The sequence below is a fragment of the Python bivittatus genome, unplaced genomic scaffold (assembly GCF_059951505.1).
Source record: "Python bivittatus isolate LINGU-HERP-01145 unplaced genomic scaffold, Pbiv_v1 ctg000220_np1212, whole genome shotgun sequence".
In the NCBI taxonomy this organism is placed as follows: Eukaryota; Metazoa; Chordata; class Lepidosauria; order Squamata; family Pythonidae; genus Python; species Python bivittatus.
In genome coordinates, this window is record NW_028277048.1 from 41,507,404 (window position 1) to 41,522,274 (window position 14,871).

A 14,871-nucleotide genomic window follows, 5' to 3' on the forward strand; every position below is an offset into this window, starting at 1 on the left:
CTAATAATGCCGTTCTCTTGTATTTGTTACATGAAAGCTTAAAGTTCCTGCAGCAGCAAGTTAACCTATCATTTTGTTTGCACTGGGCAAAAAAGTTCACATTTTCTAAAGCAAGCTCACCAATGGCCATGTTTGCACAACTTACTGAACCACAAATTTAGCCAACTGCATTTTAGCTTGGGGGGGTTGGTTTGGGTTGTAGTCAATGAGTCATGTGAACCCAGCAAATTAGGTTGAGTGAACCATGCCTAAGTAGGTCATATAAATGCATCCATTTTTTTAATGCTAACTACCCATTGCTCTTCCTCTTTTGTTAGAGGTATGTGCTTCCCACCCTACGTAACTCCAGATAATATCCAACATTCCTTTTTCTTCATTACACAAAATTAAATATCTATGATCTGTAGAGAACAAAGAAAAAAAAGGTTGTATTCTTACTACTAGAAAGGGACAGAGTTTCCTGTAATTTTGCTTTTATATTGCTTCAGATACCTGCATTATGCGTTTTGATGTAAAATGGAACAGTGTTATTTGCCACACCATCTTAGGCTACTCCTTGTCCTTAGGCTAGCTCAGTGCTGAAAGAGGAATCAGAAACTTCAGCACAGAAACATTTCTTCTATTGGTAATTTGTTTTTGTAAGTACAATTTTTTTCAAACAGAAACATAAATAAAAATGTTGAAGAGAACAACCAAAAATGTTAGATACAGACACTGCTAAGAAATACATAGTTAATTATGGGAAGTAACCTAATTTTCTTAAACAAATTAACTATGTTATACATGATAAATTAATGCAAAAATGTTTGCTTTATTCTAAATACTGTATGTATTAGCCCAACTCCAGCACACAGCACAATAACCAGAATGGTAAGAGTGTTGTTTCAATATGATTGAACATTTTTAAAATATGCTATATAACATCTAAGCCTGGCTGCCTTATCTGGGCTGCAGAAATCTAGACAATCACTAGATGGCAGCAAATAGCCATCTCTTTGTTGTTTAGCAGTCATCTGGATTACTGCAGCCCAAATATGTCAGTCCTAGTTTAAGAGCGCAAGCCCAGAGATTTGCATATTTAAATGCATGATTTCGTGCTTTAACATTTTTTGAATGATCCAAACACAGGGAGATTTATGTAAAGGACAGTAATCTGACTTCACTAGAAAGCAATGTGCAGTTTCCAGCACTGTAATAGATAAAATACCAATGAATATGCTATCTGAAGAAGTATATTTGTCCACCATGAAATATAACTTATTCATTGTTGCAGGAAAGACTAGAAATACAACCATGAGGGAAATAATCTGGACAGCTTGCAATAAAACAATTGCACCAATGCTTTGACCTGGAAAGGATTCCTGGGAAAATCCTAAAACCAAACAGGAAACCAACTTGACTTTTCAAGCAGCAGGGAGATTATGCACACAATGCATGCAAACAGTTAAATCTTAAAAGTTCCAGTCAGCAACAGAAAACAAGTCTGGCAACCCAAACCTGCTCAGTAATATCATAGGGGCCAGCCTCTTTAAAGATGTTTATTGGTCATATACAAAATAAAGAATGCTTCATATCAACAAACATACACTATATACATAAATAAATTAACAACACCTCCACTGGGGCTGTGGCAACAAATCCCCAACAGTTATCTACAGATTGAAAAAGGACAATAATTTAGCAATAAATACTGATTAATTACTTGGGTTCAACTGTTGTACAGGAGAGACCCAGGACGTGACAGTATGCTTTTACACCCCTAGCACATAGAATTCATCTCCAGTTGTATCAGCTATGGAGACTGAATTTCTTATTATCAAAATGTTCCTCCCCAATCTTTTAAACAAATATTTTAAAGCAGTAGTGAAGTCATTTCAATTAATATTTTTAAGGACTATCTTCAACATCTGGAGTGGGGAGGAGCAGTCATCAGTTCATTTCATTAAGTACACCAAATATAATTTATCTTGTTTCTCCATAATATTCCAGTTTGACAAAGGGTGTAATAAATTCAGAGCAAACTGCAGGTGAGGACAAGGGCAAGTAGCACTTGAAACTGCATGGGAATCCCAAACACCTTTGCATAGCCAGATAGTAACATATCTTTACTGGGAACTAGGAGACTACTCACTCAACTGCGCAGTACCTCTCATTCATGCAAGTGTCAGCTGCAAGCATCCAGAGCTCACATACTGTTTATCAGATATGGAAGGATAAAATAAGTCCTCACTACTTGGAAGAACCTGCCTGAAGCTCACAGCTAGACCACTACGTGAACCTTTCTGCATAGGGAGGAGTAATACTCTGTATTAGCAGTCACAGCTATTCACTGTTACATTAGAGGAAACAGCAGCAATGCTATTATACCAGACAGGAACATTCCTGCACGTTAATAATTATTTTACTGGCAAAATACAGTTTGAGATATCAGAAAGAGGTGAAAGGCAAGTTGTCAAAAAGTGCTTCTATCTTCACTGGCATACAAGACAAGGTACCACTTGAGCACACTACTAGTCCAAGTGAAAGTAATAAATAGATATGCCAGCTCTGCTCACTGCTAGATTATAGTGAAATGCCATCCTACTTCTCTGGAATGTGCCAGTGTACAGCAGATGCAAAAACCTGATCAAGGACACAAGGAACACCAAAGTTGTCATGTCTTCTATGCACGGTAGTACATGCCCTCCCACTCCTGCATCTATTCCACCCAGGAACATATTCCCCAAGGACAACATCTGAGCAGCCTCCACCCATTACTAACAATCACATTCCCCAGCTCTTAGCCTGCAGTCTTTCTTGCGTTTTTCTGAAAAGAAAAAGTTGTTTCGTTATCCAAAATATCACTTTTACATAATTCACCACGACATAAATGACCCTCCCCTTCCCACCCACCCCCCCAAGCCAGCCACATGTGGGTGGAATTATACTTCACGGAGCCGTTCTGCATCCAAGTAGAAAGCAAAGCTCTCCACCTGTTGCATCAAGCAAAATGCCCCATTAAAAAAATAAAACAAAAACACCCTTCACAGCAGGAAAACCAAACTGTCACCTAGAAAACAAGAACCATCACACTCTGAATGCTATATACCAGAAAAAGAAATTGAGGAGGAAGGGCTTGAGAGGGGACTCTAGGACAGAAAAAACTCATGAACACTAAAAGGAGACAGACTGAAAGTGAAGGAAGACGGGAGGTGTGAAGGGCTCCCTTGTCTCCTCCTCCCCCACTCCAGTTGGAAGATTTACCATTGAGTTCTGGAGCCAGATTTGCTCAATACATATCCATCTGCTTGTAAGAATGTCTTCCAACCCATTCAGATGAGGAAACTGTCTCACTTCTCTAGCCTTGAAAAGGGCAAAAGGCGCGCCTTGAGGGGAAAGTGGCACCTTAAAGATGAGCAAATGTATTATGGCATAAATTTATGTGGACAAGTCAACTTCAGTGGATAAATTAAGTATTATCCCAAATTGGCCAACTAATATACATATTGTTTGTGGAGGGAAATGTTATTTTAGGCAGAACAGACAAAAGTTAATTGCAAGAAATATAGATTGCAATGATTACATTACAGCTCAAATATATTTTAAAAATTTACAGTGACCACAGACTAATGCGGATAATGTAAATATCTTGCACTGTTTGTGTTACCAACTTTGCAGAAAATGGAAACTATAATATGAGAGAGAGAGAGAGAATAAGCTTTAATAAAATTTTTACTCTGTGTTTTTGTATCTAAAATGTGTCTGGGTATTTGTTTTTATACACATACATCAAAGCCAATTTAATATCTAATGGATCTGCTGAAGTAAATTCTAGTCCACAAAAGATGATATAATAATACTTGTTAGTCTTTAAAGTGCCATGACACCACTAGTTTTGCTACAAAAACCAACCCAGCTACTCTTGGGAAATCTAGAGGACAGACTTTCTTTATCAGAGGCTTCTCGTGGGATCCAAGATCTAGATGGTAAAACAAGCAACCCAGGAAGAAGGAGCACCAAAAGAAATCTAGCCAATTCTAAGGAGTAAGGACTGCCAATCAAGAAATGTCTAGGATGATATATACTCATGGGACTGAAGAGATCCAAAACTACCCATCTGGCTGAAAAGAAATTTCTACTCCAGAAAGGCAGCCCCACATGGAGCTGTATTTTAATAGTATGGAACTATCACCAATGTCTTCACCCTGCTTTCCATGGGGCAATGAGCAATTACAGCACAGAGAAGCATGCCAAAACAATGGAGTTAAAACAGCAGGCAGCTCAGATTAAGAGTTGTTGCTCATCCATCCAGGTCTCATAAATGCCTTTCATGCAAAGGAAGCTATGACCAAGAGACCTAACATTTCAATCCAGAACCCACCTCGTTTATAAATTTGATGGTCAGAAAACCCAAATTACACACTATTGTTATTTGCAAGTTTGACACGAAAGCATAAATATTGCTTATTTAGGTTACAACTGTTTGGTTTTCACAGAATTTGGATTTCTTTGGCAAGGACTAGAAAGTGGAAGGCAATGAAGGGAAGAAATTATCTACAGCTTAAAGATGGAGAGAAAGATGCAAGGAGGTAGAGTGATATGGAACAATTAAACATAGGAAAGTTCTGGCTCTAGTAATTCCACACAGACTTGCATTGGTTTCTAAGTCTTTCAAATTAGCAGTGATAAACATACACCTGGGGAATTATCAGATTTTACTAGCCTCAATATAGCTCAGAGTAATTTATTCCACACAGGTTTAATTATTTTTAGGATCAGAAACCTAAAAGCCTTAGTAAGGCAAGGCTTAACAATAACTGCTATTGTATGCAGCAACCTGTTTTCCATTCCTTCTAAATCTGAAATAAAAAGTAGCAACTAATGTGGCAAATGTGATTTCTGGTAGAATCTGCAGCCAAGGCAAGCGCATGTTCACATCAGAGTATCTTGTTATTTTTCTCTTTCTCTGCAGTCTGTTGTTCTTTGTTCCTGTGCATCCCTCAGCTGCACTCTGCACATCTGTAGTTCACATATGCAACGAACAGCACAAAATACAACAATAAATACTACCTCCAATCTGCTGTGTCAAAGGGGCAGCTGAGATGCTGTAAGGAACGACTGCTGAATAGAAGGGCCCTTCCCTCCATTTCAGGTGAATAGTTTGCAGAGGACAGGGCTCTTGCAGTGGGGAAAAAAGGGAATTCCAGCAGATATGATCAAGATATTTTGAAAGCAAGTCCTCATTTAAAGCTTTTTTCCCTCCAGTCTTGCAGCATACTCTAGGCAGTGGAATTTTACCAGTTAATCGATATCAGGAAGATGACTTTCAGGGAATGGATTCTCAGCTGATTTTTGTTGAAAGCTGTTCCTGGATATGTTCTGGATAAGAATTTGCCCTAGAGGTCATTTGAATGTATTACCCTGCTTTAAAAGTCATTAAAGCTTCTTTTTATTTCTAACCATGAAACCTAGAATGTATTTGGAAGTTTTTGAAAAGCTGCAAGAGGTTTTTGAGCTCAGCCTCAGCTGTGGAAATTTCTAGAATCCACTAGCTGTGTCATTATAACAGAGATTCTAGTATCTGCTAACCAGAAAATGGTCAAATAAGGTTTTCTGAATATGCCAGTACTCAGTATTTATTAGCTGACACTAATTGTGCTCACTCTGATGGCCAGTTTTCTGGGCAAAATGTCGGGTTTTAAGTGCCCACCTAGAGTGATAGTCTAACAAAGATACAAACTCACATGTCCCTCTTGATAACACACCCATTGCTCCCTCCCTATGGACCAACTACTTCTGGCAAGCAACAGAGACGGTAAAGCAACTTTCTCTTTCTCTGATGACTGGTTCTTTTGGAGAAACTAGACTAGGCTTCCAATAAGACTATGTATCCAGAAGATAAAGCAATGAATTTGAACTTCCCTGGGTCACACTGACCATCACATGCTCTTTAGCCCTTATTGAGTTTCTGGCTTAGATCCCTATGTACTGTTCAACATGCTAAAAAACAGAAGGAAACAGGCAAGGGGGTGACAGAATCTCTGTAGTATTACCAGCAAAAGAATCCTGCCGGAATAGTGGATCTTCACAAATGCTACATATAGTCCAACTCTAGGAAACACAGATTTTGTGGACCCATTTGAAAGACATGCTGTCAATTCCCTCATCATTTCATAGTTCTATATTAACAACAGTGGTCCCTTCTACCCCACTACCATTGCAACTGTGGATTCAGCCTTTAGGAACACCCAGTCAAAGAACCAATTTTGGCAATTGTAATACAAGTGACATGATACAATGCAACACTGTCTGCCAGCTATCATTAAGCAGTTTTGGTAACTTCTTAAAAGAACTCCTTCTTTTCAGGCTTCAAATTCAGGTAATTTTCTCATGAGACAGAACCTTCAAGAAGGTCTACTGGCAAATGCCCAAGAAAACCTGCACTCAGCCCAGGGAAAGCCAAACGAATGCTCACAGGACATCCACATAGCAAAGTGGCCACTGGCACCACCACGTCACAGCGCCACACAAGACCTCAGAGCACAGACAACTAAATACAACAGGAACACAAAAGAAGCAGATGGGGAATTCAAGAATAAGTCACTTTTGGTACAATTGCAAAAAGATATCAAACAGGACTAGCCTCTTTTTTTTTGTTTTTTTTCCCTATGTTTTTATAAATAAAAGTCTAATAACTCTTTATAAAAACCAACCTCAGAGCCACAAAGACTTAATGAGAAATTTTTAAAATTTGTATTTTCTGTCTCCAAGAATATGACAATCAAATATTCTCACCTTCTCAGGCTAAAAGGAGACTGTTAAATAGAAGTGCTTCACCGAATTTTAGATTTGAAACTTAGATCATTTAATAACTCTTTAAAATGAATGCTTCTCTCTTAAATAAAGGGCTATTTAAACTACATAAACTAGTTGTGTAAACCATCACACTAGAGACACTGGATACTCTCCAAACACAGAAAACAACTAGTGATTTTGGTCTTGTTCAGTGCAACACATTAGGCACAAAACTGGCCTGTGGTCACTGCAATACAACCCACTTCTTCTGGTAGGTAGATACAACAGTGCTCATTCCTGGCTACTTTCCTTCCTCTGCAGCACAAGCACCAGGAAATAGCTGTTTCCCCACTTCCCTCTCCTTCAGGAAAAGTCCTAAGGAATCCTGTCTTCAAACCTAAAAGGCGCAACTAGATGGTAATATAAAAATGGTTACACAAACTACCCCCCTGATACCAAGCAATTTACAAGCAGCAGACTGGACAGCTGACTCAATCCTGGAAGAATGGTATTGAAGTCATCACTGACAGTAGGTCTCCCAACTTTCTATAACCTCTTCCCTCCCCTTTGGGTTATTCCTCCCCAAGAATGTATTCCATGCTGCTGAAAATCTCTTTGGCAAGAGTACTGAGGTCCTTCAGCCTCCATTTCCAGAATACACTAGGTGGAAGGTTCTGCTCACAATGGAAGGGGTGCATTACCATCAGTCACACCAACCAGAACAAGCTAAAAACAAAGCAACTGCAGTGACAAGCAGGCCAGCATGTGCCTGTGTGGGCTAGGCCATCTGGGAGAGGGTTGTGCTTTGGGGATTCCGGATGAGCTTTGTGCCTAACTGCCCTGCACAGACAAGCCCAGGCAGTGCTCGTTTCACTAAGACCGGGCGTCCGTTTTGGATTTCACTATTGTGATAACGCTGGTGGTGGCAACTTTGCCGGGAACAAGGGGCCCCATGCTGGAAGCAAGTGGGCCTCGGGCAGGGGTGACAGGGCTCCGGGCAACGGTCCGGGCGAAGTTCTGCAGTGCCTCGTACTTGGAACGCAGGGCATCAAGTTCCATTTTCATGCTGGCATTCTCTGAAGCCAGCTTCTCCACTTCCTGCTGAAGTTCTGCCTTCTGTTTCTCCAACTCTTCCTTCTGTGTCACCCTCTTGACACGGCAACTGGCAGCATACCCCCTGTTCTTCAGGGTTCGTCGGCGTTGCTTGAGTTGGATTATCTCTTCCTTAGATAAGCCCCGCAGATGCTGGTTCAACTCCCGTACAGACATGGTCACCAGCTCTTCATCTGTCAAGCTGGTCCCATTCTCCCCTGGCTCCCGCTTCACCTGCAGAGACAGCAGAAACAGGTTTTAGTGGAACTCTGGTTGTATGCATGCCCAGCTAATCCCAAGTTTTGCCTTATTACCTTCAAGGCTTTGTTTCCTTTGTTGGGGGTCGTCATAACACGCAAGCCTTCACAATCAGATTCTGTAAGAGAGAAAATGGCTAGATGTTACCAAAGTCAAGTTCTAGATCATCTAAAGGCATCTATATATACTCAGAGATTAGGCAGGAAAGTGAGCACCAATACAGGTGTTCTCTACATAGCAATGAACCAATAGAGGGACTTACATGATCTCCTGACAAATTCTGTCCCAGTCTCTGCCAACCCCACAGCTTTCTATAAATCTTAAGAGCAAATGTTCATGAAGAGGAAGATTTGGAAATTTGGGAGGAGCTAGAGTAGGATGAAACCACATTTAAAAATAGCCTGGCAGCCAGGGTCCTGCATGGCTATGCTGAGCCAGTCATGCTGACTCAGCATATTAGCAGCCTTGCTCACAGTGCACGCCTTATACTATAGTACAGCCTAGCAAGAGAGCTGCAGTCTAAGAGAGTTGCCAAGGAATTACCCTACAGACTTCTTTTGATAGGGTCCAAAGCAACACTATATTCCCATAGTTGTAAGGAAGAAGTCTTCAGAAATACTCCCTATGAAAGAAAATGATGTCTGCTAATTAATCCATTCGCCTGAAGCATTCCTTTATCTGGAAAACAGAACAGCAAGACTAGAGGGTGGAAGGAGAGGACAAGGAGAAGGGGATAATAGGAAAAACACAGAACCTTAGAAAATTGCATGTCTCCAAGTTATACAATAATTGAATAGTCATTACTGAACACAAATCCATTACTGTAGTTCTGATAATCTGCCTTCTTTTGAATAGCTTTTGCCATGCATGTTAATAGGAGAATGGTGGTAGGTACACAAAACAGAAAAAAACAAAAAACAAAACCATCTGGGTGGGATTCTGACCAGCAATACAGAACTTAAATGCTTACATCCATTTCCCTGTCCAGTTGCCTCCTTTCACACTGCCATCTTACTCACAAAACATTAGGACTAAAAAGACAGGTACAGCATCTCAGGTAAAGCTGAGATAGAGCTATTTTTTAGAGATGCAGATAAAAATCATCCACATTCTTATGAAATCACCTATTAGTTTATTATATTCATTGTGCATTGTTCTAAATTTCCAGATAATTTATTGTTTAGGAAATGTGTGCCACCTGTTACATTGTTTATTATTATTTCAGAAATTCTTCTGGAAAGTGGAAAATTTAAGGAAATTTTAAAATCCACAGCAGTTATGCTTCCTCATTCATACTTTTAACATCTGTTTAGATAGGGGAATACAAATTATAAAACCAGTATTCACAAGAAACAGAGCTTCTCTGAGATAACAAGTATGCTGGCTAGCAACTTTACATTAGCTGAATACAAACTGTAATCTTTATTAATAACTTTCATTTATGAAACATTACTGAAACCACTATTTACAGTTTCAAAACAGAAGTCACAAGAGATCTTACACACACACACACACACACACACACACACAATCACATACAGAGAAACCTTGCCGCCCACTGTGGCTGTCTGAGTAAACCAAAACTACCCACTCCAGTTTCCCAAACACAGGAAACCAAATACTTCCATTCTGTTCTCAACATTCAACCTGAAACTGTGTGCAAGAATAGTTACTTTCTCTTAAAGAAGGCCTGATATCTCCCCAAAACTATTGTAGCTGATGTAGTAAATCTCTTTTACTACCTTTAATTACTCCTCTGGAACAGCTCTGAAGCCACAACAATTGCCTCCCCCCCAAAAATATATTTCCTAAGGGGGAAAAATGGCTCAGGGTATGTCAAGCATGGGGAAATCACCATGGATAAGGATTTTTACCATTATCTCCCACTTATGTGTCTCAGCACGTGGTGGCACCTGGCTGATCATATCTGAGCTCAAAAGCTAAGCAGGGTCTGGACTCATGTGGGAGACCATCAGAGCAGCTCACAGCTCTGGGGCTAGACATCAAGTAAAAAGATATCTCAGAAGAAGGCAATGGTAAACCACTTCCAAAGTGATTTCCCCCAAAACTGCATGGATGCAGTTTACCTTTTACCCACCCAAGCATATCACCAGTATTTACATAATAAATGCCTCTCCCACACCATCCAGATTCTTGTTTGCTGAATGTATAAAACATCAGTTCACATTTATAGCAGAGAACCAAGACAAGCTAGTGTCAGCAAAAGCAAAAAATGGTCCCCCAGCAGCACCCCAGAAGGGATGGCTTCAGCGCTTTCTAAGATCACTAATAAGCCAGCCAAACAACTCAGATACTCCTAGAGCACTGAAAATTGCTGACAAGCCAAATTCTTGTGCCCAAAAGACATGGCTACGGTCACTGATTAAAGCTCTATCACACTTAATATAGTGGGGCACAACTGTCTTAATGGGACCCCATTGCCTTATTTTTGCTTTTGCAGCTAAGAAGCAAGTTTGAAACAGTTACTAATTGTAAACTAAGACACATACTGTATAGCTTACTGTGCTTTACTATCAAAAAGTTTTAGATCCACAATTTGGGAATCAGTATTCCAAGCAGGTGGATAACACAGTCACTTACTGGGAGCCAGGTTTTCTGATTTGGCGAAAAATTACAAGAGGAAGAAAGCTTCCGTCCCTGTAACACTGCTTGAAATATTGGTTAAATAAATGCAGATACAACTATGTTCACTGATGTATATTTTTAATTTTTAATTTTCCGGCTTTATCTAAAAACCACATGCAGCCATAGGCACCTGGAATGAAACTGTAAACAACGTATGGGAAGTCACCCATCCATTGAAAAGTCAAAGTACTGATTGTTTAACCTACACTTCTTTGCCATATGGATTTTATCTGTAACATGTCAGTTAAGTACCACTGCTAACACTGCAAGGGGAATACAAACACAGGCAAGACAACAAAAACTGTATGACCAAAAATATATTTGATATCATAAATCCAATACAGGTCAGAACATTAAGAATCACAATGCTAGCATAAGTGATAATCAATAATAATCCCAAGGAAATGCTACCTAGTAGGATTGTATACAAGATTAATTGCCTTGACAATTTAGTGAGGCTCTTCATAGGGCAAGTACAGCACTTCTAGTATATATCAGGATTAATGCTTAGGAAAGCAGCTAACATTTGGGAACGGAGAAGATTACACAAAAAGACTGGGAGCTGATTGGGGCCGATCTTCATTGTTAAAAGTGATTGGTGCAGGCTGCTGTGCAAAAAAGATGAAGTATACTCATAGGTCCAGTAGCTTTGACAGGTGAACACAGAAAAATTCTTTACTTGTCCTAAACTTCTAAAGATTAAAAATATTTTAATTCAAGGAATATAATATCAGTTATCAATATCAGATATCACCCAGGTCCAATACTGGAAAGATTCATTAAAAAAAAGTAAACTACTAAAGAAAGGGATTATGAAGTAGGAAAAAAATATGAAAATTTTCACATTCTGTATTCAGCCTGAATTAGGATTGTACAAGGTCTTTCTACAGGCCTGTCTTGCTACCCACAGAAGCTGGACTTGTTAATATCTTGCAAGAAGGACAGCCAGAGAGAATTGGCATCCAGACAGAGACAAACTTAGTCTAACTCCCTAGACTGCTGATTTCTCAGCTTTTTGACAGCTTCCCGAAGAAAGATCACACTGAAAAGTGCCAAGTGCGATGGCTGCAAAGGAAAAAAGTGCAAGCTCAACACATTTTGCCAGGAGTCAAAAAGGCCTGCACTCAGCACAAGTACCGCCAATTCTTTGCTTACAACGGAGCTGACAGCAGAGTGCATGATTCAACACAGGCCCCATTCTCAACATTCCTGGTTCAGAGAGCTATGCCATCAAACTAGTGTAAACACAATGACATCACCCATTCCAGCAGTAAAGGCAGCACCATCACAGGAAGAGGGAAAGCTTCAGGAGATGAGAAAGAAAATGGGATATAGAGGAGAATCAGAAGCTGGATGGCAGACCCACGTGGGAGGTTTTTCCACGGGTGTAGCATAAAAAGCAATTTCAACACTATCTCATAAATAAAATAAATAAATCTTGTTCTCATCTACAGGCATATGGCTCTGCTGTTCATACATTTATAGAAACTTACCTACAAATAACTTTCCAATTAGCTTTCTAAACTTACACTGACATTTTAGCTAGTGTCCTTAACTGGGCAAAACAACATGGAAGGAAAGATACCATCACTAGTGAATCCTGCCTCCTCCAATTCAACATCTGGCCCCAGGCAAAGTCTCCCAAATGTACATAATGTTTCAACTTACTTACTTTCTACCAGTGTACCTCTTACTCAGCAGAATAGAAAGGAAATCAAAATTCCACTCTTCCTACATATCTTTAGAAGACTCTCAACCTCACACGATTCTTATAATTGAAACACTACTCATCTTTATACCAAAAGCAAAACTTTCCCCATAGCTATGGATTTTTGTTTCTAAATAAAATACATTTATTTTGCTTCCTGTGTGCCACAAGTCACACAAGGCATTGCAATTCTGTAAATACTGAATACACATTAAGTTAGTCAAATAATTTCAGCACTTACTGTCCACTGGCCTATTTATCTCAGATTTGAGGTCAAAGAGAAATAGTGGGACACATTTCAGTTTTTAAATCAAGTTCACCTTCTGATTGTCTTGGCTCTGTCCATTTCAGATATGACTGGCTTATAATATCACAATTATTCATTTTTCTCAAAATAGATGTATCACAAAAAGATTTTTTAAATTTTATTTTAGAATCACAAGAAAAAATCTCTGTCAAAAGGACATCATACTGAAGTGGCTAGCTCTTTTTACCTGCAATACATCTACAGATAATTAGTATGCCTTCACTGTTCAAATTTATTTATACATCCATTAATACCTAAGCACTATTAGACTGGCAGAGGACAAACTGTCCTCGGTAGGTGATGATGGAAGAGCTCTCCAGAGGGAATTTCCCAGAAGGGACTCAACAGAGAACAGGATGCACTTGTTGCACATCTGTGCTTTGGTGTACGAATGAGCAGTCCAGAACTGCATTTCTATGTCTTCTGCATTTCTGTGAAACAACATGCCAAAATCTTTTTTCAGAGCCCTTGAAAACACTGTTTGTGTAAGAGACGATATGAACTACAACAGAAGGAGCATTCCCATAAAGCTATGGTTTTCAGGACCTATAATTTTACTAAGATTATCCAAAACAGAAGAGTCGGCACGTTATGCACAGAGAGCGTAAGGCCATGTCAGCACCTCTCCCATCCACTCCCCAAAGGATTCCCAACAGCTCCATAAACCATCTTTACCAAGTTCATATTCACACTGTCTCCCTTCTTCTCATCCGCTACCAATGGATACAACACTACAGTAATGCTAAGGATCAGCAACTGTCACAAGGACTTAAATACAGACAAGTAGCTGAACGAAACGGGATCTCAGGTCAAGTCTTGACCACCCTACAAAATGATGAATCAGCAGATTACCTCTTTGGGTTCCCCTCTTTATTTTGGCGGGTCCCCTTAACCCCAGTCAGTCCCCATCTCTTTTTGTGCAGCATATACTTATGGGTGACCTCATGTTGATGAGTCAGCAGTGTCTGGACTCTGCACACAGAAGGCTGCGCCAGGAGATACAACAGGGTCATTTGGTCCGCCTCATCTGTGCACTCCGCGAAAGCACCCTCTCCTGAGCCCCACCCCAAATACATTCGGCCCTTTCCTCCCTTTCCAGACACCTGATGAGTCAGCACGGCAAGCCCTTTTCACACTCGCAGACATGGCTGCGCGTCTCGGAGCCGCACACACAGACAGAAGCGTGCGGGGAAGCGGCTTACCTCCCTGCTACTTTCTCAGATCGTGAGGGCGCACGCAAGCTATGCAGTCCAAGAACAAGTGGGGAAGGGCCCGACTTCTTCTTTCAACCCCACCTCTTGAGAAGAAAACTCAACCACCATGACGATCCCGGAAAAAGAGAGGAGCCGGGCAGCGACGGCATTTCTCTCCCGCGACCTGCCGCCGCGGGCAATAAGGACGGCCACCCACGCCGCAGACCCACTCAAAGGGAAACAGGCAGGGAGGGAAGGAAGGAAGGGGGAAACCCACCCACCTGTCAGCCACGGAAAAGGAAGTCAGCGAGCGGGGGAAGAGACGGGAGAGGCAAATCTCGACGGGTGAAACGCGGAATCCCGCTCCGTCAGGCTCACCTCGCCCTCCCAGCCTCCCCACCCTGACACGCGCACCCTCCTCCGAGCCCGCCAGAACATTCCCGGGTGGAAACAGAGCCGGGCGGGGGGAGAGCCGCGATCGCGCTCCCGGCAGCCCGTGTCCCCGCGTCCAGGGCAGGAGGCGCTTCTTCCAAAAATAAACACTGCGGGGAGAAACGCAACTCCGGGGAAGCCGATCGTCCGGGAAAGGAGCAGTCTTCCCTAGAAAGCCCCCCCCTTATTAATTCCTTTTCCTCCTCCCTCTCCGCCTCCCCTTCCTTTCTTTCTTCCTCCCGCTCTTGCGGGGGGGGCGCTAGCCTTCCTCCCCACCCCCCCTTCAAAGGGGACCGAAGCCCTGGGCTGCTCGTGCAATCTCTCACCCTCCGCTCGGTGCCTCCGGAGGGGGGTCCGGGGCGGGGAGGGGGAGGCCGCCACGCACAGAGGGACTGAGAGTCCGGGGTCCGCCGCTACCGCCGCTCACGGACACGTCACGTGATGTTTGGGTCACGTGCCTC

General features: G+C 41.5%; 1 protein-coding gene across 2 annotated transcripts; it reads right to left on the minus strand.

Moving 5' to 3' along the window:
- Positions 1-709: 709 nt before the first annotated feature.
- Positions 710-14,858, minus strand: MAFG (MAF bZIP transcription factor G). 2 transcript variants are annotated; one of them, XM_007427777.3, is made up of 3 exons: positions 14,737-14,858; positions 8,181-8,242; positions 710-8,100 (listed from the first exon to the last, which is right to left on the minus strand). In XM_007427777.3, the coding sequence occupies exons 2-3, from the start codon at positions 8,214-8,216 to the stop codon at positions 7,648-7,650; spliced, it is 489 nt and encodes a 162-aa protein (XP_007427839.1). In that variant the 5' UTR covers positions 8,217-8,242; positions 14,737-14,858; the 3' UTR covers positions 710-7,647. The 2 variants fall into 2 exon arrangements, with proteins under 2 accessions (XP_007427839.1, XP_087994556.1); XM_088138430.1 differs by lacking the exon at positions 14,737-14,858 and adding an exon at positions 13,988-14,057.
- Between the last annotated feature and the right edge of the window lie 13 nt (positions 14,859-14,871).

Excerpts from the sequence above, each read along its gene's own strand:
- MAFG (XM_007427777.3), bottom strand. The coding sequence starts at position 8,216 with ATGACGACCCCCAACAAAGGAAACAAAGCCTTGAAG. Across the intron at positions 8,101-8,180 it reads AAGGAAACAAAGCCTTGAAG|GTGAAGCGGGAGCCAGGGGA; the intron begins GTAATAAGGCAA and ends CTGTCTCTGCAG.